Here is a 25,631-nt window from a genome sequence, read left to right as displayed (position 1 = left end):
CAAGCCCTTTCCTTTTTAAAAACATAATTTAAGTGAAAAGCTATGGAATTTCCATGTGAAAAGTCATTTGAAAGAAAACCTCAAAATTTTCAATCCAAAAGAAAATAGGCAGGTTCAGAAATTGGCCTGTCCCCAGCACAAGAGAGTTGGGAGCTGGCCACTGTTCTCTTTGTGTGCTACACTAAGCCCTGCTCCTTGGGTCATCCCAGACCCAGCCGCTCTGCCCTAACCTTCATGGCCCTGGAGCACCTCCCCGCTTCCCATCCTGATGTCCTTCCTCATACAGCAAGGACATCCAGTCTGGCCCCAGGTAGCTCCTCCCTGTGCCTCCTCTCTCACCTCTGCGTGTTATGTTCATACACATGGGAAATCAGGCCGTATTTCCAGTTGGATTTGGCCCCAGAACTCTAGACTAAGTTCCACCCTGGGTTCAGAGCAGATATGAGTTAGGGCTACTCAATTTCAGACTAACAGCTTAAACTCACAGGGTTAGCATGACACAACTTGAAATTAGTAGTTTGTATTTTCAGGTTACCTTATACACCAAATAAACACAGCTGTGCATTGCCAGAAGATCCTTTTCAAATGGCTCAAAGCAAGTTTGTGTGTGCAGTTCAGCTGACCCCTCTCAAGGGTGCAATTAGTGGGATACAGAGGAGTTGGTACTCCATGGTTCCTCTGTATCCATCTATGAGCTTCTTTCCCTGTGTTCTTTAAGAGCTCAGCTGTCTGACAAATGCCAGACAGAAGCAAAGCCATGAGATGAAGATGTCTTAGATGTCTTCCTTAATTAGGATAAAATTAAGGATTTAAAGGTGGCTTTTGCAACTTCACTTGTATTCAACAGCAACAAGAAAACCTCCAAATAAAGGAGACAGAGACCTAGAAACAGGTTCCTCCATTTTCCTCTGCTGGAGAGATAGTTTGGAAAATTCCTAAATAACAGTGGGGCTGAGAGATTAATATCCTAGCCAGTCTCATTCTAGCTTTTATTGTTCTGATATTTGTTTTTATTCATAGAGTCCTCTTCCCTCTGCACCTCCAAGCAAATCCCTTGCTGCAGTACAGTAAAGCAGGTTACTTTCCTGGAAGCATGGCCAGCATTTCAGGTGGGCTGATGTGAATCTGATGGGTCCCTGCTGTCAATCACAGACCTAAGCAAAGCAAGTATTACAGGCAAATGCTTTGAGGTGCTGCAATTCAGGAAAATCTCGGGAGGAGATTTTGGAGGAGACGCAGGAATGGGGTGTATTTCTTTCAAGGGCTGGTAGGTTGCTCTGTGCAGCTTGAGGCAAGCCAGGAAGCCTCCAGTCTCCCTCTTCTGCAAAACAGGGGTCAGCCCAAGCATCCCCCCTTCAGACAGAACTGCACTTAGCAACTCCACGCCCCTGCAGCCCTTCCTTCACAGGTGAGCATTTTCTTCTCCACAACATCCCACGCATCCCTCCCAGCCTGCAAACATCTGTGACAAACCCCGGGCTGCTCCCAGCAGCTGGCTCCACGTCCCAGGGAACACACTCAATAATAGCAAAAAGTCTGCAGACACTCTCCAGACTAAATAAATAAACTAAATAAAATAACCTTATTTTAGAAAAATCTTCAAATCTGATGCACAACTTCTTGTCCCCACAGCTTGGAGGCAAGAACGTGCTTCTAGCACGACATGTGCAAGCACTCTCCAAAGGCAGCAAGCAGAGAGGACATGTACTAACAGCATATGTTAATGCCTGACACTGACCACTTCAGCGACCAGTTGGGCAGTGTCAGGCTTCTCTCAGTTCTCCCATTAGTAGTGTGAAACACCTCGCTTGTGGATGCCTCTGTGTCCCTGCTCTGGGTGAGTTTTGTCTCCCCAACACAAAGAGCAAAAGAATGAGAATATAAGTTTCATTATGTTTCCAAGGTCCTCCTCTCTCCAAATCAGACCCTAGAGAGCTTTTCGGACATGATGCTGGAGTGACTAGGGGAGCTCACAAGGACAAAAGGAGCAGAGCTCTGATGATCTGTATTTTCAAGGTGACACACTGAACTTCCCATCTGTTTCACTTCTGCAGCAACACAGGCAGCGCTGTCCTTGTCTGAATGTCTTTTGCCTCTGCCCAGGGAATCTCAGTTGAGACAGCATTCTTTTTATAATACAAACTCGCTGTTAAAAAACCATCACCATGTCCTGTGCTCGTGCCAGGAGCCTTCAAACAAGACATGCTGTACATGCTGCTCTGTCGATTGCAAACTCCCCAGTCAAGGCTTGCTCACTCTTGGAGTCTCTGCATTCGGGAACTGGACAGGGCTTTCAAAACCAAGTGCTGGCTTCTGAGATCTCTACCTGCCTGCTCCCATGCATGTGCAAGCAGGGACATCTAAAAGGCAGGCTTTTGTACTCATGACAGCCAACCATCCCAGACTCTTTCTTTCCCCCCAAACACATTTTTCTGAGCTGTTCCCTTGTACCACCGCTTCCTGTCCGTCAGTGATGTTATCACCTCACATGCAACCCCAAGACGGCTGCTGATTGCCATGGTGCCTGTTCCTCTTTTCATGGGAATGTAGCCTGGCATATGGAGTCTCTCACTGTGAGCCCCAGGGGCACGTGACCTAGAGTGTGTGTTTTAGCATCTGATTAACAGTCATTACCCAAAGGATCAAGGAAAGTCCTTGAGTCGAGACATGACGTCAGCCAGACTCTGGTTTATAGAAGCACAATCTGCCTGCACTGTCCCTGATGAGGTTATTCCTGAAAAGGCAGAGGTGTGGACACAGGATGCTATATGCAGACGGGGCAGAATTAATTAAAGTATGCAAAGCACCATGGGGAAGGAGCCACCTCCTTTTAGATTAGTCTTCCACCACTCTCGGGACAGGACATGGCCTGGGTGTAAAGTCGTGTGTAAGCACCTTCTGATGCAAACAAGGATGTAGCCCAGTTACCATGAGCTCTAGAAAATGCCTGGGCTGCTTGCAAAGCAAAGCCACACTTGTCCAAAGTCTTGTTTGCATGTCAAACCTTACCGCTAAATGCTTAAATGCACACCACAATATTGGGCTTGAAGCAACTTTGTGCCAGCAGAAGAAAGCAGGTGGGGGAAGAGAAGAGGTAAGGACAGAAGCACACAGGATAACTGGAAGAGAATACTTAGCACTTCGGGCAGGTGCTCTTGTTTATTTGTCCTTTAAGCTCATGGGGTGTTTGACGAGACAAAAACAAATTTCCTTTGAAAGGGCTAGAAGACAAACCTTTTCACTGCATACAATTAACTCCCTAAGATTGCTCCTCCATGACAGCTTGGCAAGATTCAGATGAGAAGCTGGAATTTCTTTAATTGCACTTCCCATTCCCATGCCACCCACTGTGATTAAAATGAAACACTGGGATGGGCAGTCTAATACTTCCCAGGCCTGGGAGAGCAGCTGCTGCAGCTCCCCTGTACCAGGCAAAGGAAAGTAGGAGGTCCTGCGAATGCCCCAAGGTGTCCAGTCCTAAACACTCCTGGGGAGGGGTGTCTGGGATGGTCAGCTTGTCCCCATGGAGACATCTGCAAGTCTATCATTGCCTAGGAACATGATCTGTTCCTCCAGCTCTGACATGTTCTTTGCCCTATCTCTCTGTCTTTACAAAACTCACTGTCCTGGGCTGCTGGATTCCCATGAGCCTGCCTGCAGGCTCCTGCTCAGTGCAGGAGCTGGACACTGCAGCTTCACTGTCTCCTCCCTAGGATGGAGAGGCAGGAATGAGAGCAGTATCCTGTTGCAGCAGCAGGGAAATGGCCCTCAGGTGAAGTGAAGGAAGGCAGGAACTTCCTCCAAACATTAAATGACATGGGTGCCTTCAACTCTCAGAGGCACGTGGCTGTGTGGTTTTGAAGTATGAGAGCAAGCATCCTTCTAGGCTTAGGGCTCGACAGCTGGGCCTGTCTCCCTGCCTCCAATCTGGTACCTCACACAGAAGGGACCACCACTGGCATCACCACTGGCTTTGCCAGACCCCAGTACAGCCTACTGCTGCTGCTGGCTCACCAGATGGACGAGGGGGTGGCAAAGTCAACACTGCCTCTGAGATTTAGGGTCTGATTCTCTTTTACATCCAGTCCCTATGTGGGGGTACTGAGGGTTTTGGAGAGGCAGAGTAGTCCACAGTAGCCTGTAGACTGTTGCAAAGGTCTTAGCATTTTTCCCTGTCTGTTCAAGGACTGAACAGCCCACATCTGCTGCCCAATTCCCTTTGCTGCTTTTTCATCTTTCCAGGCTTTCTTGGGTTTTCCCTCTTTTTCCCTTCGCTCCCTGCTCTAGTCTTCTTTCCTCCTCCTCCTCTCCATGCCCCTCTCCACATGCTCTTTGGTCTGTAGCTCACCACTCTGCTTCTCTGCCTCAGCAAGAAAGGCATTACCACCCTGCCCACGCCCCTCCTCAGACAGAAACATCTTCAATTGTAATGGCCCTATTCAAGCACCACATCATTTCCCACGCCCTTCCCACCTTCTCATGGGATTTTGCTTTGTCTAGTAAGGCCATACGCTCTTCAGGGGAGGGACCGCCTCTCTCTATGGACTGAAAGGTGTCTAGGGATCTCAGCTGGATGCCGACTGTCATGCAATGAGAACAGACAAAGTCCCTCCCACTGCAGTCTTAGTGATGAAGAAATTGCTACAGAAGCTGTGCTTTGAGGTCAAGACAGGAGGGAAAGGGTGGCAGAGACAGGGAGCCATAGGAGCTCTGCTTTCTGTGTGGATCAGAGCCAGAAGCTTCCTTCCAGTGCAGGAATTGCATGGCATGGCACAGCAGCATGCAAAACCAGAGGGGTTAAGAATGGGCAAACGACGTCAGGCAGCTTCCCTCTGTCCCGACAGTCACAGGAGCTTAGGGACAGAGTATAAAGAGCAGGAATATCACTACAGCTTCCTAAATATGCCCTCCTCCATGAGAACCACTTGCTTCCAAAAGCACTAAGCTCTGTCAAACCACCTTCACGGGCAGCACGTTTACAGGGTGGAGAAGCCAGCAGAGCCCAGAACTGGTGCTGAGTAAGCGATGCTCGCCACCAGCCATGGGAGCTGCGCTGCTCCTGGGAGATGAATCACAGGCTGAGGTGGGCTAATGGGCTGCCCCGCATGAGGAGTCACGACACAGCACAAAGCATGATGAGGAAACTGGCCCTGGGTGGGCAGTATGGTTCAGCTCTCCAAGAACCAGTGAGCCAGAGTGGCACGTAAGAGAGGCCCACCTCCCAAACCCTGATGCTACTCTGTCCTCCTCCCACCAAAACGGGTCTGAGAAAGCACAGTGCACCCATGTCCCTGGGATGCCATCCATTGTACAGAAATGCCTTTGCTGGCCAGGAGGAAAACCACTGTTTGCATATATGAATCCCTTTCTTATCCTCATCCTCAAGGAAAAAAGCACATTCAAAAAATCTGAGAAAGTTCTGCTTTCATAAAAGGGGAGGGGTTTTTGCCCTCTGCAGAAATCCTCACTCCTGACAGTGTTCTCTCCTGGCCCCAGATGAAGGAGGAGGTGGAGACAGTGTACTCTGCTCCACTGACTCTTTCAAGGAAACTTGTTTCATGTTGTCTCTCATGCCCCCTTGCTGTGCTTGCCAGCTTTCTCTTCCTGCCCTGCCAGTTCCTTGATTTAGCTCCTTCTCCCTGCTTCATTTTGTTTTTCCTTTCACAGTTCTTTTCAAGCCACCACAAAACCACAGCCCAGCCCTAAAGAGATTTCAAGGGAGCAGCAGGCTGAGGAAAGCAGCTGGGAGAAATGAATCAGGTTACAGAGAAAGAACAATTTCTTTCTGTCTCCCCTGTTGGGTATTTGAAGGGCAAAGCAAGCTGGACTGCAGCTACAGAAGGGACACCGGGCCAGCTGATTCTCCTTTCTAGGCATACATCCACACTTCAGGCCAAGTGTGCTGGTCATTTGGAAGCCAGGACACCAGCCACTGGCCAAGCAGGACCTGCAGAGCTCTGCCGCTCTGGGCTGCTCACTTCCCATGGCACCTGGTGGCTGCAAAAGACTCTCCTCAGAAACTGGGGGCCGGTATTCCCAGTCCTTTTTTCCAGCTCCTGACTATTTTGTAGAGACCCAGCCTCCTGCAGATGCCTCCTTTAAAATTCAACCAGTCTACCTTTCCCAGCTCCCCTAGATGGCTTTAGGACATCTTTGGGAAGTAGCGAAAAAGGTGAAGGCTCGGATTTTCTACACAGAGGTATAAGGAATGCACTGGCAGAGCTTGTATATCCCAGAATCATACATACAAAGAAACCAAACAATTTTGGCTCTTGAGCTGAGTCCAAAGTTCCCGGGAGCTGGACAGCCCATTCTCTGCTGCTCCTTACCAAATCCCAGCACTTGGACCTGCCTTTGGCTTTTTGTGATAGCAGCAACACTGAGGTATTTTCATCTCTCTTCTTGCTGATCCAGTGAGAGACAACCAGTGTCTAAGCAGCCCCTGACCTCACGGCTGCAGAACTGGACTGAAGCTTGCAGCCAGCTCCTCAGGAAGGTGCATGCAGAGCTCACATCCAAACAGCCGTGAGCAGCGGGAAGGGAGCTTGGCTTCACGCAATGGCTCACTCCTCCCTTGCCGTGCAAACTGGGTGCCCAACATCCCCATTCACAGTGCTCCTTCTGTCCCCTACCTTCTCTGCAGAGACCCTTCCTCCCCAAAGCTCCTGGTGAGATTTACTCTGCACATCCTTCTGGCATGCTGCTCCAAGCCATGTCACCACTGTGGCTCTTTGTTGTGGCAGGGGGAACCAGGGTACATTGTGCCTTCTCACAAGGTGCAGATTCATGTGACAAACTAAGGCTGCAAGCTCTGGACAGGTCTGTCAGTCCACCACTGCCAGATCATGAAAGGAAATGGTTGTCCTGAATATTACAGTTCTCTTTGCCTCAGCTTTTCTTTTCAAGGAGCAAATGAAGAGATCAGCCAGTTACCATCTTAACTTCTTCTTAATCTCCTACCTCCCTGTGGCTGTAGGAACAACCAACCAAACTCCCACAATTTTTTCCCACTTCTCACTCCCACCCCACTGCTCTGCTTCCTCTCCTTGTCCTCACTACACTACTAAGGTGGCTTTGGGTGTCTGTGGAGGAGAATGACAGACCAAGGGACACAGTTCTGGTGTGGGAGGTGGAACAGGTACACTGGCAAAGCTGGAGGGAAAGAGAAGCAGATCATGGGCAAGTGTCAGAAACAAGGCTTACAACATTTGCAAAGTCCTAGCTCTGACCTTCCCTGTTCCCCAGCCACATGGAGACAAGGTGTTCCCCCACCCACACTCCTAAGTGTTTTGGTTCACACATCCCATGTGCACCTGCCTGTGGGTGAGCCATTATCACTGACTGCAATTCTGTTGAGACAAGCTGATCAGATGGTTAGAGCCATTCCCAGCTAACTGCAGGTCAGAGAACCACCACAGAAATCCTCACAGCAAAGCCCTCTGGACACGAAGATGGACAAGCAAGGCTTATACCAGGGTCCCAGCTACCATCAGCTCTGTGCTACCAGCACACACCAAGCCCAGCATGCAGCAAGCCCAAGACTCCTGACCAGACTTATTCCCCCACCCACAGTGCCCCATGCAGCCAGCATGATTTCTCTGGGGCTTCAAGGAGCTTTTGCATTGGGAATTGGTGGGGCCAGTCTCAGCAGCACTGGTGTGAAAAAGCTGCAGCATCAGCAAACCCACAGCAGGGAATGATGGGCTGCTGCCGACCAGCGTGAGGCATCGCGGCAGATGGCTGTGAAGATCTACCTGCCCACCCACTTGCTGACCCTAACATATCTCCTACCAGCACAAAAGACACCAAGCTGAAGACACAGGGGCACCGAGGAGGTGCCTGGAGGCATGGAGGAGATGCGAGGGGTTGCAGGGAGGAGAAGCAAAGTGCTGCCTCAGCCCGACCAGCCCTGGTGCCATGGGGAAGCTTAGGCTGGAAGTATCACCGCTCCACTGCTGCTCACTTGCAATTTGTATCATGGGCAATTAAACCCTTCCTGTACACGGAGATGGGATGTAATAGTCTGAATATTCAGCCTTTAATATCAAGGCATGAAGAGGTCCTTGAAGCATATTGCCTCCGGCCACCTACAACCACTGAATTCTGAGAAATGGTCTCCATTTCATAACACATTTATAGCAGGCAGATTTCACATCAGCCTTTTAGGGGAGATGGTAGGACTGCTTCATCTGGGGATGCAAGAAATAAATAGAACTGATTTGTACTGACAAAAATGAAGTTTTGCTGGAAATAAATTAAAATTGTCAAAACCTAAAATGAATTACCTCAACATCATCATTTCATTCAGAAACTTTTTTTTTCTTCAGTAAGCTAACAAAATATTTTGCTTTACCCTTATCTATTTGATTCTTTTATTTTCAAATACTCATTTTCATGCTTGACTTATAGGACAGAATTTATCACTGTATAAAAAGCAAATCAAAACAATCTGATGATACTAAATGTAAATGTTTTGATTGTCCCTAAACCCATTTTCCGTCAGAAATGCTTAAGAATTTTGGTTGTTTGTCCCAAGAGGGAGGGGAGAGCGAGACCCCCTCCCCTACGATGCTGGCTGTTTGCCCTAGACCAGAAATCCTGGCCTCTGACCAGCTCTTTGACTTGGCTGTCACGCACCTGAAATATCCAGACCTCTCCTGTGGAGACATCTAAAGCCTTCAGTTCAGATAAATCAACTCTGCCTTAAAAATAATTCAGCCCATCAAGTGACGACTATTGGTACAGCTCAGAGCCTACATCTTTCAAATTTGACACGATAGTGCTTTCCCTTTGACTTGGAAGAATCAATTTAATGAGGTTCAGAGCACAGATCAGTACCTGAATGAAACACATGCTTCCTGGCCTGTCCACGCACACACATCTCCATATGGAGAAGCGGCGCCATTGGGGAACTGCAGAGAAACTCCATTAGCTAACGTGCTTGTGATGGAGACAGCTGCATCCGCGCTTTTCTTCGCAAGATGCAGCTGCGTGCAACAGCTCCGAGCCTGAGCCCGCATCTCCCAGGCACATCCCTACCAGTGTGTGATGGGCAAGGTTGCATTCCCACCGCCCAGCGACTGCAACCATGTCCACATCTGTGCATCACGCCTCTTTTAATGCCCCGCCAGAGGGCAAAGCTCCTACCAAACCCAGAGAGAGCTGCTAGCTGCCAGGGTTGCCAGGGCAGGGGATGTCCCTCCAGCCTGGTCCAGGCCCCAGGAAGGAGAGTCTCCTGGTCACTGGAGAACTGTCATCATCCTCTATTAGCAAGCAGAAACCCAGTTGCTGGCAGACACCTCTGGAAAGGGAGACCAGATGCAGCTGCTGCGGTCAGGAGCTGTGTTAGAAATGTTTTCTGTGGGTAAGGGTGAAGAATTATGAGTTACAATGCTCTCAGGTTGGGCACGGTGAGCACACTGGCTACTTGAGAAGAGCCTACAGTAAGCATCATTCCCAGGCTGCCTGCAAGGGTGCAGGGCAAAAAAACCCCTCTGCGTTCAGCCCGGCTGAAAAAATGTGAGTTTTCTCCAAAGGCTGGCACAAAATGAACGCAGGATTGAGCCATTCCTGCCAGCAGAAGGCCAGAAATCGGATCCGTGAAGGTATTTACAAGAGCCGCTTACTTCATTATGAATGTTGATTTATCTCATGTTGCCCGAGGGCCAGAGGCCGCTGGAGCTGTGGGCTCTGTGGAGGCATCTGTGTGCCAGGACTGACGCTGCAGTTTAAGAAACCTGACCGAGTACAGCCACATTCCCCATTTAGTGTCCGACTGGGGAGCACAGATGTTAATTAACTTTAGGGGCTTTGCTCTCCAGAAATGCCTCTGAAGAAAAGCACTTTTCCCCCCAGGAGGCCTCTGTCCCGATTTTCACATTTTATTTAGCTCCAAATTTTAGAGGCAAAACCCCAGATTTTTGTTCATCTTCCCTGATAACAGACTCCTTGTGTTTTCTGCACTATAAACAGCCTATAAATAAAATACCAACATGGATGTCACACAGAAAATATCTGGAGGGGATTAGTGTTTGTGCTGGATAATAAAAGGAGCTGGTTGAATTATTCACAGTGAATAAATCAGCCCTTTTCCAGTTTGGGAGCAGACCCTGAAACTTGCAGAAGCTCTTGGGATATGTTCAGGATGGGAGTAACTATTTATTTCATTAGATCTTCTGTTGCAGTTTGTGATTTGTCCCAGAAGTCACATGTGATCGGTGTTATTCCTCAGTGGCCTCATGATTTTTTTTTCTTAAGGCAATGACAAACAATGGCTACAGGACAGCCGCTGCCCTTCTCTGTACCCGACCTCACTGCCACGGGAACACAAGCAGCTACGTGAGGAACAGTCCCACTCTTAGTACTTGGGCACACAGGAATGGTGACCATTCTTGAACATCAAGGAATCAAGAGATATGAGCACTATCCAAGCAAATGAGTATTTGTGAAGATGTTATAAATGCACCACCAGCTCCGGCGGCGCTGAGCCATCACTCAGGCATGGAAACTAACGGCCAGAAAAAGCACTGGGGCCTTTAGTGAGTAATACCCATTTCCCAACACTTTAAATTTCTACGATGTACATCTTTATCAGGGACCAAAACCTGAACTAGCTCATTACATGAGTGCATGTCCTGTGCAACTTCACTAGATTTATGCTGATGCCTGACTCTCGCTGCACACCGGGCACGCCGAGAAGAGCACAGAGTCCTTGGCAGAGCATTGTGGTGTGCTTCAGGCATTCCAATCCACCCTAGAAGTGGGTGCATCTGGGCTTTTGCCTCCTAGACAGATGATTTGTGAAGCATTTTGAAGTCCTTTCAGTTCAGAAGTGCTGTGCAACCGCTGGAGTCTATTATTATCAGGGAAGAAGGGGGGGGGGGAGGTAACAAATTTCCTTTACCTATAGGCTTATCTTGTGCTCCAGAGCAACATATTCAAGCATTTTAAAAAGTGTGCCATTTTCATTTCATTTCCTTCCTACTTATTCCAAAGCAGCAAAAGCTAAGTATAATCAAGACTTAAGTGTTCCTCAGAGCCAGACAATTATTACCGGTCTCGGTTTCCCCATCTATTAAGAAGAAACGAAGATATTAACCCAAGCCTTGCAGTGGGACACCAGGGCTGTAACCCAAGGCTTCCCGCTGCAGCTCCCACACTAACTGCCTTCCAACAAAGCACAGCTGCCGTTCCTCGGGATGTGGCTCCGCTTCGGTGCGGAGATGCCTCCGACCGCCTAAGGGCTCTCCGCGAGGGTGGCTTAGCCCCATATGGCTTTTGTAGAGCCTAGCTCCTCTCTTGGGGATCTTTGCCCCTGCTGCTGGGATAGCTCAGCCATTCACAAGCAGCTGCCAGCTTGCTGCACACTCTGATAACGTGGCATCGATGGGGATTTTACTCAGAGCTGCGATTCAGCAGCTCAGCCACCCGCAGCTCGGAGTGGGGAAGAAGCAGTCCTTGGAAGAGGATTGTGCGGACAGCCACTGCCTCCCTGCCCCGCTAAGCCATCCCTGCATGGAAAGCACCCGCGAGCAAAGACAAAGTGGCCCAGGTCCCCAAGCTAGCTTTGTCACAGCAGCCCCCTTCCTCACTGCTACCCCTTGTCAGCTTTAACTTTGAAAGCCAAACCTCCCTCCCTGGCTCCTCAGGATTTACATGAAAGCAGTCAGTGGGGAGTTCTCTTCATTCATGCTGGTCTTATACTTCTAAATTATAAAGTGTGTCAAATGAGGATTTAATTTATATTTAACAAGACAACATTTGTAAATTAATTATTCATCAGCTGATAATGAATAAACATTTTCCCCTTCCCTCCTTCTTCACAGTGTTTTCACAAATGCACCATACATGCAAATCTATTAAATCTATTCTGCAGTACTCAGATGTGGGAAAATATGTTCTTCATCCTCAATTTCGTTAGTGTGTTGCATGGTAACTAATGCAGCCAGGCACAGCATCACGAATTTAATAGTGCGCAGCATCTCCTTCCTAAAGAGGGAAGGGCGGGAATATTCAACACGTGTATTTGGACATATCACCTTCTTCGGGTTCCAGTCCCCCGCTCACAGGCAGAGATAAGAAAATAATTTGCTGTAATAATGGAGGCAGGAGCTTAGCCCTACCCCTTGGAAGTCACAGGCACTTCAGAGGCAGCAGAATCTGGCCCCTGGGGAAGGACGGAGGCCAATTTTGCTCTTTCCATCTTTATTATAATGAAGTAATGAGATTGAGCTGGTGCACAATCCCAGCAGAAGAGCTGTCACCAAGTTTTGCTACAGAATTTGGCACACGGGCATCTCCTTGCACATACCAAAGAGAGGAGTCTCCAGCATCTAAACTAGCCCTGACTGCACCGCATCTGATCCCAGACACCTGAAGCAGGTAACCAAGCAGGTCCCTGGATGAGTGGCACGTCTCCATGCACTTCGGCCAGGAGGCTACCACAGTGTTTGGGCTATGTTCTCAGTGTTCAACTCCTCAAGCCTCGTGCTTGGTTTTGTGCAAGGAAGAAAAGGATGTTCAGCTCTGACCTCTGCAAGGAATCCGTGAAGCTCTGGACAGGACTTGCTCCATCCCCAAGCTCGGAACAGAAGCACTTTTTCCACTCCTACCCATGCTGGCTCTCATGGACACTTCACGGACATTCTCGGGACTGAAAGACACTCAGCCCTGATAGCTGGCAACAACTTTACTTCTACAGCATCATTTCCTGAGAGTTAAGCATCCCTAAAGGAAGGTGATCCAGAACTCTAGGTGCCCTTGACACCAGTTAAAGCTATAATCTATAGCAATAAAGCCATTACAAAACAAAACCAGGAGCAAATCTCTCCAGCAAACCACCAGTCAGCAAAAAATTTGAACCAAAAGTCTCCTCCATCAGTCCCTGCTGCCGCAGCCCTCCCTGACACCTCTTCCAGCAAACATGCTTGGACAACCAAGGTGGGTCTTTGCATCAGGCTCAGCTTAACGATAAACCAAGGACACCTGAACACTGTCTGTGTTAATAGGAATCTAATTGGGCATCCTGATCTGCAACACAGCTTGGAAAGCTGTGGCACTGTGGGTGATAACTCATTTGGCTTGAGGTGCTGCTGGCCGGCACCCAGCGGCAGCAGGCAGCTATGGAAGGGCTCATGGCCGAGTGCATCCTTTCCTTGATGGTGTAAACAGACTTCCCAACACCCTGAGAAGTTCCAAGGGCCCCAATCCCACCCAAAGACAATGGGCTCATGGGGATGGGTAGGAAATCCCAGTCCATGCAGTGACTGGAGCAAACAGCTGTGGGACCTGATGGTCCCACTTTTCTGCACCCTTTTCCCTCTCAGCCCATCCTCTTCCAGCCAAGCCCCATCCCACTTCCTATCATTTAACTGTCTCCTAGCTTTATTTCTGGTTACTGCCACATTTTGGCTGGCAGAGCACAGAGGGTCCTTTCCCCAGGGAGGAGAGAATGTAAAATTTGCAAGTTCCTAAATGGGAAACAAGACTGCCATTCTGGTCTACAAAAGATACCAGGAAATCACTTTACATTTCTTCTCCCTCCAAACCTGCCCGCCTTCTGCTGACTCCTGAATGTTAATGTTATTTATGACAAGTGATTGATGAGGGGGATGCAGAATTCACACCCAGCACAGGGCATTTTCAAATCACCTATTCATTTTTAAGGACCGGAATCAGTTTTGTATCCTGACATGATTTATCATTTGGAGGTTGAGCAGCGGCTACGCAGGGCCAGCTTCCAAGCCCTGACAGACCATCACCAGGCTGAAGGCAGTGGTGAGTAGTTAACCCTTTGAGGGGTGAGCAGAAGATCACAGGACACCAGTGTTCAAACTACATTGCTTAAGTTGGAGCCTTCTATTCCACCAGCATGTCAGGCCATCCTATAGCCTTCAGATGCACAGACCATGCTGATCCAAGCTAATAGCCACAGTAATGCTGCTACATTTCTTAAAAGCAGAACTAGGTTTTTATCTTCTACATAGCCTGGCTATGTGAAAGAGAAATATTTACATACGATGCTGTCATTGCAATGCACCTAAAAGAGATCAGTGGGACATTTCCCCTCCAGTGGACCTTCCAGCCTACATGAGTCTCTGTATCTGCAGCAGAGAGAAATCTCACCACGAGCTCAGGAGAGATCTAGCTCCAAGTCAAATTCTGGTTCCCTTCCCTCAGAAATGTGCATTTCCTCAGGTTGCATATGGGAAAAGGGAAAGATCAGGCATGTGGGACCAGCCTGACAGCTGGGAGAAGGCAGAGCTTCTCAGGTTGGAAGCAGCTATATAAAAAGGGACAAAGTGGGAATGACATGTCTCCAGCAAAGACATTCTGTATCATATATTTGATGCCAGCCTGCCAGTGGCTGGCACAACCCACAGAATGACTTAATTCATTGCATCAGCGTGGAAAAGCAAACAAACACCAAACAAGTGGGTGAAGCAGCTAAGTCTAGAGGTGACACTGTGGCAGCTTTTTCACAGCCCTTTTCTCTTGCTTCAGGAGATACTATAGCAGGATGCAGCCTCTCTCATGAGCAGGGGGAGGTATTCAGAGTACAGATGGCAGAAAGCTGCTATCCAAGGCTACAAGACCTAGGTCTAGCTGTCCTCAGTACCTCAGGGAGAAAGGTTTTAAAGCTCAAGAGCATCACAGATTCAAGCTTAGGAAGTTACCTAAGGGGACAGGGCAGGAGAGATGTCCATAGAGAGTCTACTTGTGGTGTCATATGGAGGTGTCGTCAGATCACTGGTGACTATTGGGACCCAGCAGGGACTCCTGGACTTGTAGCATCTGGGCACTTTGGAGAGAGTGCAGCCAGTTGTGACTGATGCCACAAAATCCCTCAAGCATCTCTAGGCCAAGTGATTTCCTCCCCTGCCTGAGCAGCTCCTTGCCATGCCACTCCCACAAACAGCAATACCTTCCTCAGGTGGGAGGGCTGCAGATGGGTAGATTAGCCCCATGGCAGCAGCCTCCCCAGCAGAGCCCTGCAGGTGTAGGTGATTCCAATTGCCAGCCTTGCCTTCACACTCCTGGCTTGCATTAATTGCACTGAGACCCCCTGGGATCCTGTGCAGTCGTGGAGCCCCACTTCATGAAGCATAAAAGCTTCTGCTGACTCTTAGAAAGAGCTAAATACATGGGTTGAGCTGCTCTAGGAATGTTCAGGGCTGTCTTCAGCAGCACTCTCCCATATGATTCTCTGGTGTCTAGTAAGGGTTGAGTTCACACAACAGTTTTTCCCTTCAGTGGGGATGGCAGTTGTCACTGCCTTGCATCCTGTTTTCACAAAAATACTGGAGATGCTGAATATGCCTGAAGCTCCTACACCTGCAGTCATATATGGTTGGTATTAGCTCAATGGATCTAAAATACTGAAGGATTGGGATGGACGTAGCTATGTTCTCACATACCCATCACCATGGCATAAGCTGTGTTTCTTAGGAAACCAGACTAGCAGCAGTGCCTGGTATCTCCATTTAGAAGAGATGAACTCTGGATGCAAGACTGCATTTTATAAGCCACTCTCTACTGCTACCACCTGCATGGCTATGCAGTGCTCCTGTGACAGGGAGGAGAGCAGAGCTTCCAACAGGGGTCGAAAGGGGTAAAGTAAATGGATGAGAGGAAAAGAGAAGGCATGAGGACGTGCACTGTTGTTGTGCATGGTTTTCTTGGCATATCCTTTGGCAGTGCAAAGCAGATGGGACAGCCGCCTATAACATGACTCTTACGCTCTACCTCCAGGCACAGCAGTGGCTGGGGAGGTGAGTACACCCAGCCCCTGCGCCCTTCCCCCTGCACTGCTGCTCTTACATCACTGTGGCTTCACATCCACACACCCACGTGGTATGGAGGAGCTTGTGGTATCTGCTGGCAGCCAGGGATAACATCCACATGCTTGGGCTGTGGTTCTCCTCCTGGAAACCAGGCCCACAGAAACAAAGAAAGGAAATTTTTGGCCTTGAGGCCGTCCCTGCTGGGCCTCCTCATGGTGCCCTCATCGTGCAAGGGAGCACCCAGCCAGGTCCCCATCTGGTGGCTCATGAGCGGGCGTTGCTCGGAGGCACATGCTTGGTGGTGGCCGGTCAGAAGGGCTGCTTCAAAATGCTTTTTGGAGTGGAAGCGGTACTACAGCTACAATGCCATTCTTCCATCCATCCCCAGAGGGGCTTGTTCAGCAGAAATTTTCTACTTGGGAAACTAAAAATAACTGAGAACTTTCTTTTTTCGGTTTAAGGGGGCTGGGTTTGTTTCTTCTCCATTTTGCATTGAGAAAGACAAGAAAAGCCAAATTGTCCTGGCTATACCTCTCCTTTGTCCTCTCTATGCCACTGCCCAGTGGGCCAAAGAAGTCTTTCAAACCTGACAGCAGTCAGGTTTGTTTCTTGCTAGAAAAGAGGAAAAAATGGCTTCACAGGGAAAATAATGGAAGTTTCCTGTGATAAATAAATAATCAACAGTTGATCTCCAGCATATGTCCTGGAGGCTCTTCAGACCAGAGTGTCTCTGTTGAGTCTTTCCCCAGCTCTCAGTACAGTGGAGTCCTAACCCACGAGCAGAAACCATCGCAGTTGTGGTGGCATCAATCTAAGGTGCTATGTACTGAAGAAGAGCCATTGGACCCAAGGCACCCTGCCTGCCCCTCCCCAGCACCACAGGCCAGGCCTGGGCACCCAAGTTTTACACCATCAGACCATTGCCATGGAAACCATCTCCACGTACCTATTTCAATCCTCCTGGGAAGCGTGCTGCTCCCCCTCCCAGCCATCACCACACTGGCTCAACCAGGGTGGTGCAACTTGCTCCGAGCATCCTGGTGCCCGCACGCTTCCCAGGCAGGAGAGGGCAAAGCCACCAGCCAGAGGTGTCTGTCCACACATTGCCAGTGGAGACCAAAGAGCATCATCATCCTTCTCCCTGAGCTCGTGAGCACGGTAGGGTTGCTGAGCTCACCAAGGGCACTTGAGGACCTTGCTCCTAACCAGGGATGGCTGTCAAGCCTTTCTAGCTCCAGCTATCAGCAGGTCAGAGCACCTCTTCCCAAGGGAAGGGAAACAAATCCACCTCTTCTCATGACACCACCACCTTCACACCATGTCTAGCCAGCATGACACAACCTGCCAGCAGCACTGGGCCAGCTACCTCCCACACTCTCAGTTGCAGTGATAGCGCGACCCTGCAGCAACGACACCACTCACCATCTGGATGACAGACACCGGCCCAATGCTGTTCACATAGATATCCACATCGATATAAGTGGGCTTGACTGTAAAGAAAATAAAATAGGTATGGATGAGCTGGGGCTAGAATAATTTCTGAAGGGCTGAGGACCAGGGGTGCATCTGGGATCAGTGTGGCTCTGTCTCACCAAAAATCCCAACTACAGCAGCCACAAGAGCATGGAAAACACAAGACACAGCTGGGCCAGGTCACCACCCGTGGCCACAGGGAGCTTCAGGGGACACTTACTGCCAATGTCAGGCCTCAGCTTGTTGTCATAGTTCTTCAGCAGTGAGTTGAGGATCTGCGTGGCATCAGTCTCCTGTGCCTTGGGGGTGAGGACCCAGGTTTTATTGATGCTGAGGTAATCATAATCGTATTCCTCTGTGCTCTCACACCTGGATCAGAGAGACAAAAGGAGAGAGACATCACTGTGGCAGCTCTCTGGCGCTCTGTGGGAGCAGGGACACAGCTGGGTTTCAGAGATACTAAAGGAGGAGGATGCAGTGCTGCTAAAAGGCAGAACATAAGGAGCTCAGAGATCTGCTTTCAGCCACATTGCTAAGAAGACACAACTCACCTGGCGCCTTTGGTGCCTTGAGGGTCCCCAGACACGCAGGGGCCTTGCCACCAGCAGTCAGGACTAGCAGGGATGGGGTGCTCCACATCCTCCCCAGCTTCCTTTGGAGACACACTGCTCATCCCCATAGTGTGGGAGCCAGTCCCTGCCCTACCCTGCTGTGTTCCTGCCCATTCCACTCCTGGCCCTCCTCTGCTGCCAGCAGCTCCTGCTCCTGGAGCTGCCTGTTAACCCCAAATACCTCAGCTGCTCTGCCTGCCACTTGCACCTGAGGTGGGCTTCCTCTGAGAAGAAGACAGTGACCAAACAGCATTTTTGGGGAGCAAGGCTTTTACAATAAAAGCATTTCATAGAAAAGAGGTCCTAAACTACCAAGCAGGCAGCATGCATGTCTGGCTTGCCAGGAACCCAGCCATCTGCCCTGCACAGATCCTCAGAAAGAAAAGCTTTACGCAAACTCGTCTGCCCTCAGGTCAAGACCTGCCACAACCCATTCCCTGTAGTGACCAACCCTTCCTCCCCAGCCTTTGGTGCGAGCTCCCATTTAAAGATGCTCCATCTTCCTGATCTTCCAGTTCCAAGCCAGGCAAGGAAAGCTTGCTTCCTCCTTTGGACACGATCCACTTAGCAACGGCTTCTCCCACTGCCTTTCAAATCTACCCTTTCTAAACCTTTCACACCCCTCCCTTTTCCTAAAGGAGTTTTCCTAAACCCTCTAATTAAATTAGGTCCACATGGTCACCTGGGAAATTCTAACCACCTGCCGCTGCTCTGGGCAGCTCATTCACAAGATTGTCCCTGGAACGACACAGCCGTATGTGGGAGAGGATGCCGAGCACTCCCACACCCAGCACCCCCCCCCCACCCCCCCCCCCCGATGTCTGCCATGTCAGTGTGTCACCTGCTCCAGCGCCAGAAAGGGTCTCGCAGCGGGAGCTGCCACTGTGTTGACACTTCCCAGCTGGAGCCTCGCAGCTCGGAGGTGCAATCAGGCACCACTGATACATATCTCCCTTCAGTGCCCGGGGAGGCAGAGCCTGGCAAAGGTACTTGAAGGGGGGGGAAAAAGCATTAAATTGACATGTTGCAGTCAATTTATCAGATGCTCCTCTTTTAAAACCCCAGATAAAACTTGCTTTCACAATCACTTTAAAACTCTTTGCATCTCCCCAGCTTTCAGGCACCGGGATGTGTCCCCCGACAAGGGCTGGGTTGCATGCAGCTGGCTGCCTGCCACCGCACATTAGGTATTAGTACATCAGCTTGTTGTTTCCTGTCTGATTGCGCTGCACTTTCTAATGATGCTTAAGGAGTCTTAAGCAACACTGTCAGGATGCGCTTCCCTATCTGAGCAGCGGCAGTGAGGGCTTGCCTGGCTGTCGTGCTGTGCTGAGCCTTCGAAATGCAGCCGAGCAGACAGCTCCGTGGCACCCAGCAGCTGCAGGAGGCATGGGGGACCACCACTGCGCCCACCTGAAAGCTGGCCAGAGCCAAAATCTGGGGCTGGCCCTGCTCCTGTGGGGCACAAAGAGGGACACGTGTCTCTGCCCGCAGCCCAGCTCGGGGCAGGGGAAAGCAATCCTAACTGCTTTCCCTTGCTGCCCGTGTTTTGGGTGGTGCAGGCTGCCTCTAGCAGAGTGGGAACAGCTACACAAAAACCTTATCTCGGTGTTCCCTTGACCCTACTTGAAGTCAGCCCAAGACAGGTCACCTGCCGGCACTGAACTCTGCATGTCCCACTGCCCTGCCAAAATCCAGTTCCTGGAAGGTGTAAGGCCACAGTAGAGTGCGAAACATCCCTCTGGGGCCGAACAAAACCAGGCTGGTTACTCTGACCTCAGCCTTCTGGCTTCCCCGGTTTAGTGTCCCTGATTAACATCCTAAGGCTTGGGATAGCATTTCCAGGGAGTCACATCCCTACTTCAGATGCAGTGACACTACCAAAAATATGCTTTTTGCTAATGCAGTTAATCCTGGACTACTAAACCATACTAAGCCATCTTAGCATAAGCAAGCCAGCTTTTGCTGGAGAAAATATGCTTTTGCTGGGTGTCTGTGCACACACAGACACACACCAGCTCTTGCTGGTCAGGAGTGTGACTCTCATGCCACACTATGCAAGCCCCTGCCTCCTCCCCAGTGGCCCCACTTCAAATCAAGAAGGGAAGAGTCCAAGAGCTATTGCAGAGGAGATGAATTAAGGTGACATGTGCAAGTCCCCCCACAGCTGCTAATGGAAATGTCACACTGCAAACCTGCAGTGATCCCCAATGCACTGTGAACACTTGCCGGCCCGGTGGCTCCGTCTCCTTGCGCAAAGCGACTGGCTCGATGACAGGGGACAGCCGGTTCTCATATGTCTCCGTGCAGTCAGGAGGAAAGGCAGAGCCACGTTTCCTTACCCCAGCTTGTTGAAATATCAAAACATCCACCTCACAGCACTCCTGCACTCGGCCACAGGGCTGAGACACAGCCATGAGTGCGGGCTGGGGGTGGGCAGGGGGGATGATGGCAGGGCAGAGCTGGGGACATTGTGAGGAAACCCCTGGTCTGACAGACGCGGTCCGGGCTGTGGCAGCTCCTGCTGGTGCCCAGAGTGGGCCTGCATGGCAGGGAGGTGTCCTTTCGGATGCGGTAATGTATATGGATGGGGTTGGACAACCCTCCTTGGGCAACCCTTGGCATTACCGCAGGACAGTGCTCTGCCTTGCATCCCTAATTCTGTTTTACTCAAGCAGACACCTGTTTTGCTGAGATTTCAAAGCACACTGATGGTCAAAGTAAAAGCCACCCAAAGAGCTGGTGGCTGGCTCCCTCCTCCAGTGCCCAAGCTGTCTGACAAGGTTTCCCTTGGCAGGAGGAGGGGAAGAGCAAAATGTGCCACAAGCCCTTGAAGACACTTCTGCTCCTTGCCTGGTAGGACTGCCGATGGTGCTTGACCAGGATGCATACCCACTACTATTTGCAACCTGGTGTGTTAAGAAAGTCTGAGACCAGTAAAATTTTGTACTGAGACCTGCACCCACTGGGAAGGTGACAGACACCCTCTCAGCCATCGCTAGCCCTGAGGCAGGAACGTCCTGGAGCAGATGCAGAGACCGGGGCAGTGATTGGGCAGCCCCTCTGCAAACGCAGCGCAAAGCCTCCCCTGCTCCCGAGGGACAGACAGCAACAAAATGCAACAACATTTCCCTTGGTTGAAAAGCACTGTGGTCAATCCTAATTACCACATGCTAATGTGTCCTTCTACTGCCCATCCCAATGCCTTCAAGGGTTACAGGCACAGGGACGTTCAGGCAAATTGCTCTAAATTAGAAGCTGGCAGAGGATTTAAGGACAGGGTGCTTGCTAAACTGTACCCTACCCATTTCACATGTCTTTGTACCTCTCCTTTCACAGCATGCTCCATGAAGACCCAATGGTCAAGTCTGCACAGTTTCAACCATCTGCCAAGCCCAGCTTTCTGGTGGTGTGATGCTGTGTAGGGATCTTGCCTTCAGGGCTCAGAATTGGGTGCCTTGGTCCCAGCCAAGCCAGTGCCCTGGGAAACGTGGTGAATTAGGCTCTGTGATAGGGGGACTGTCTGGGGAGTGCTGAGTCACTCGCCGCAAAGCATCCAGCCTGCTCCAGCACCAGGGGATGGGTCTTGCAGCTTATGCCGGGAGAATAGCTTTGACACGTGGCACCTGACCAGGCTCCTCACCCCAGCACCCGCCATCAAGTGCAGGGCAGGCGAGATTCACCCCCTGCAAGCTGCAGCCAGGAAAAATGCAATGAATGCAGAGTATGACCCTTGCTCCTCTTCTTCTTCTCCCACAGGCTTCCTCTCCTGCTCCATCACCCCCCAAACATGCACAGACACTGCTCCTGGCAAAGCCAGGCTCAGGGAAGAGGTAGACACGAGGGATTGGGCAGAAGGGGAGCTGGGCCAGCTATGGGGTAAATCTTCCGGCCCAAGGGAATACATGACTTAACTGCTCCTCCATGTGATCTTGCAGTTCACGATTCACCCTCTCGAAATGCAGTGTTCATGGCAGTGCACTGCAGGATGGTAGGGCACAGGAACCGGGACCACCACAGACCCCCCTCTAGGCCCTCAAATGCCCGCTGGGACCAGCATGCTGGCGAGAGGCTGGGTGTCAGGGCACGAGATCTGCCGTGGGGGAGATCTTGCTGCCTTGACTCCGGGAAGGCCAAGCCCTGGAGGACCGCAGCAGGGATGGACTTTCTGCCTGCACTGGAGGTCAGGAAGCCTTGGCAGAGCAGACCATTAGTAGCAGGATTCATGCTCCCTGTCCCTGACTGCATTTGTAATGGGATTTGATCGGCTTTAAAGCAGCTTATTCTGCCAATTAGCTTCAGCCAGTAAAATCCCTCTTCCCCTGAGCCCTGGGGGCAACAATCTGCTGACAACATGTTCTTTCCCCGATCTAGCCATTAAACTCACCAGCAGGGCTAGGAATTGTAAAAAAAAAAAAAAAGGGAAAAAGAAACTTGAAAACCCCTTGTGCGTGGGGCCTTTCATTGCTGTTTACAGAAAAGCGCTACGAACGCTGGCCCTGGGAGAGAACCGTAATCCGCCAGCCCCACACCTCCGCTCGCCTCCTCAGCCAGCACGCCGGTGGCTTCGGGCTGGCATTGGGCTCCCAGCCGGCACCCAGAGCTGGGACCTGGGGCCAACCTGTGGAGCAAGGCAGGAGCCCGCGCTGCCCTCCTCCTGCCAGGCTGCAAGCCCTGCAGGGGCTTTCGGGGTGCCAGGGGATGGAGTGCAGGGAAGGGGACGCAAGCTCCTTCCCACACAGCCCGACTCCGCGTGGAAATGCCCCGGTGAGGGATGCAGCCCCCGGGAGGTGCCGAGCTGCCTCTGGTCCTGCTCTGGGCACCCCCACAAGCAGCTCAGCCCCCGGCAGGATTCAATCAGCGAGGTGATGGCGGGGTGGAAAACAGGACGTCCTCTCGATTCCCGGCATGCGAAGGGGGGGACCCGGGGTGCAAAGGACGTGCAGGCACTCGGTGCTGCCAAGACCAGACCTGATCCCGCCTCGGGGCCGGCTGGAAGGAACAGCTGGGGGCACAGAGGTGACCAAACCCCCGCTGAAGCCGGGGTGGGGGGGTCGTGGGGACACACGCTGCGACTCCAGCCCCCCTCCCCTCCCATGGTCCCGACGGGTAAACTGAGGCGGGGAGGGGGCGTCCCGGTCGGCGGGGGGGGGGGGGGGGCTCACCTGGCGCGCAGGACCGGCCCGAGGGCCAGGCAGAGCAGCAGCACCGTCCCGGGCATCTCGGCGAGGCGAGGCGAGGACCGGCCCCGGGGGGGTGGGGGGGGCGGCGGCGGCGGTGCGCCCGCCCCGGCGGGGCTCAGCGCGGGGCCGGGGCGGGGGCGGCGGCGGGGCCCCCCCGCTGCCCGCTGCGCCGCGCTCCGGCCCCGCCGCCGCCCGCCCGGCTCCGCGCTCCGCGCCCCGCTCCGCGCCGCCGGGGAGGAAGGGGAAAGTTGGGCATCTCTTCTCCGACTCCGCGGCGGGGAGGGGCTCGGCGCAGGGTCCTACCTCCCCGCGCAGGGGCTGGCTCCCCCCGCACCCCCCCGAGGGCCGAGCGCCAGCGGGGGGGGGCGCACGGCAGAGGCAAACCCGCGCATCTGCCTGCCGCCGCGCTGCCGGGGAGCGAGCACCGTCAGCTGGTGTAAGGATCTCTCGCTCCCCCTTTGCGTAACGAGGCGCTTGATTTCTCTTAATAGTAGCTTTTTTCAGTGCACAACAGTTGGGGTTTTTTCTAAAAAAAAAAAAAGGAAAAAAAGAGCGGCTAATCGTTGTTTAAAATATGCAAGGCGTCAGTCCCCGCTGGGCTGAGCTGCAAGGGAGAGGCAGCCGGGAGGGGGTCCTTTCCCACCTGTTGGGGCTGCTGTCCCAAAAAAAAAGCCGGGAGGGTGCGTGGGTAGGAGCTGTGGGCCAGACGGGGGTCGCGGGTGGGCGGTGGGTTTTCAGCCTGTCGCTCTCTGCTCTCACGGTTTGCCAGGCTGCACTCAGGCATTTCTTTTCACTGCTGGCATCCGACTCGTAAACAGGAATAACAGATTCCTTCTTGGTGAGTTTTGGGTGAGGCTTGCTCGGAACCAACTTTGTTACAGCTACATGAGGTACCAATAATTATCCTTCGTCATCTGGTTACAGCCGTGAGTTGCAGGAGCCTGTCCCCAGAGGGGCCTGGTCCTGCTTCTCCCAGAAGGTCTAGTAACACTGATGATAAATGGGGATTTGGTGCCACCTCTCTGGACTGGAGTGGGACCATCCCTGGTACTGGAGTGGGACTGTGGACAATTGAGTGTCTCACTCCTGGCCCTGTCACAGCCTTCCCTACATGAGCCCAGGCAAATCACTTCGCTGCTTTCCATCTGTGTCGTGCTGGTAACCACTGTCCTCATTTGCTCAGCTTGGCAGGATAGGGAGATACGTGTTCCCTAGGCACGATCAGTGCCTAATAGCCAAGACCAGCCTCGGTGGAGACGAGGAGTGCTACAGGAGCACAAGCAGTAAATAACAGCAGCACACCTGGGTGATTTTTCAAGGCTCTTCCTATGCAGGCTCTCCCTTGCTGATTCTTGCAATGATCACCTTAAGCCCTCAAGCATGAGATCTGAGCAGCCCCAAAGCCATGGGAGCCAGCTGCAGGCATCACAACTCCAAGATGGCATTTCCCTGTAACAAAGCAGCTGCAGATTATGTTTCCTTTACTGCATGCAAAGAAGCCAGCTCTGGGATGGCAGAGTTTACAGAAAGCACATGTCAAAAGAGTAAATAATGAATATCAAAGCAGCAGCGAAGGTGAAAAGAACCCTTTAAGCTTCAAAGCAAGCCACTGGATTGCCCCAGAAGTTCTTCAGGGATTCAGATGAAGCCAAAGTTGGGAAAGGTGCAAGAACAGCCACAGGAAGGACATAGCTGTCGAGACTTCTGGTCATGAGCAGATCACAGAAAATCCAGGGGTTCATATATGTGCTCTCAGCTCCCCCTCAAGACGCAGGATGTGAAGTGGTATATGGGGAAATTCATGGGACTGATTTCTTTTGACCACCCCTTCTGCTACCTAAGAACAGAGAGATCTGGGGAGGATCGGTGCTTGGAGAGCTGGAGATGGTCAGAGCAGTATTAAGGAATCACAACATCCATTTATGATGCTGTTTTGGGGACACCTTCCAAGCAGTTCTATGCACCGGGAGCATCCGAGCAGCTGTCCTCCCCGGTCTTCTTCATCTACAGTGGTTTCTTGTTGTAACTGGTACTGAGTCTCTTATTTGGACCAAAGATAAGAATGAAGCGTGTTGATGGTGTAAGAGAGCGAGGGGAGAGCGCTGCTTTTCAAGCAAACACCGTATTTGTCAACAGCAGAGGCTCAGCCTGGGAGAAACCCATTTCGAATTCATGGTGTATGATTTTGACCAGGAAAAACCACCCTCAGTCTAAATGCTGGGAAGGACAAAATGTCCTGCACCAGTGTTTTGGGAGGAAAAAGCCCCCATTTTCCACTTTGAAGAGACATTTGTTTTGAGGTCTACTGTCATGGGATTCTCCAAACTTAAACAGGAGATGAAATGTTTTATTCAAGATGCTTTTTGTCCCTTCTGGTATTTCGGTTTAACCGGCAAACTAATAAAACCTATTATTTACAGAGTTCTCATAAGCACAGAGCCCGGGGGGGCATGCTGCCACAGTAAATGAGGGCTTGATCATGCAGTCCTCACTGTAGGATTTAGCCCTGGGAGACGAGGAGACAATCCAGCCCTGGCCCAGGACCCCAAACCTTGCAAGGCTGGCAGTGCTTTCAGAGGGAG

At 51.3% G+C, this 25,631-nt stretch overlaps 1 protein-coding gene across 1 annotated transcript in view; it reads right to left on the bottom strand.

The window, feature by feature from the left end:
- Positions 1-23,506, bottom strand: part of LOC128153935 (gamma-aminobutyric acid receptor subunit gamma-4) — a 43,886-nt gene extending 20,380 nt beyond the window's left edge. Inside the window, exons 1-3 of the mRNA XM_052813909.1 lie at positions 23,032-23,506; positions 17,476-17,624; positions 17,205-17,272 (exon numbers count right to left, since the gene is read on the bottom strand). Of these exons, the coding sequence (XP_052669869.1) occupies positions 17,205-17,272; positions 17,476-17,624; positions 23,032-23,087 (273 nt within the window). The 5' untranslated portion in view covers positions 23,088-23,506. The remainder of the gene's footprint in view (positions 1-17,204; positions 17,273-17,475; positions 17,625-23,031) is intronic.
- Positions 23,507-25,631: the final 2,125 nt, after the last annotated feature.

This window comes from Harpia harpyja, chromosome 18 (assembly GCF_026419915.1).
Source record: "Harpia harpyja isolate bHarHar1 chromosome 18, bHarHar1 primary haplotype, whole genome shotgun sequence".
In the NCBI taxonomy this organism is placed as follows: Eukaryota; Metazoa; Chordata; class Aves; order Accipitriformes; family Accipitridae; genus Harpia; species Harpia harpyja.
The sequence above is the reverse complement of the archived record's forward strand: the minus strand, read 5'-3'. Positions and strand labels throughout refer to the sequence as shown.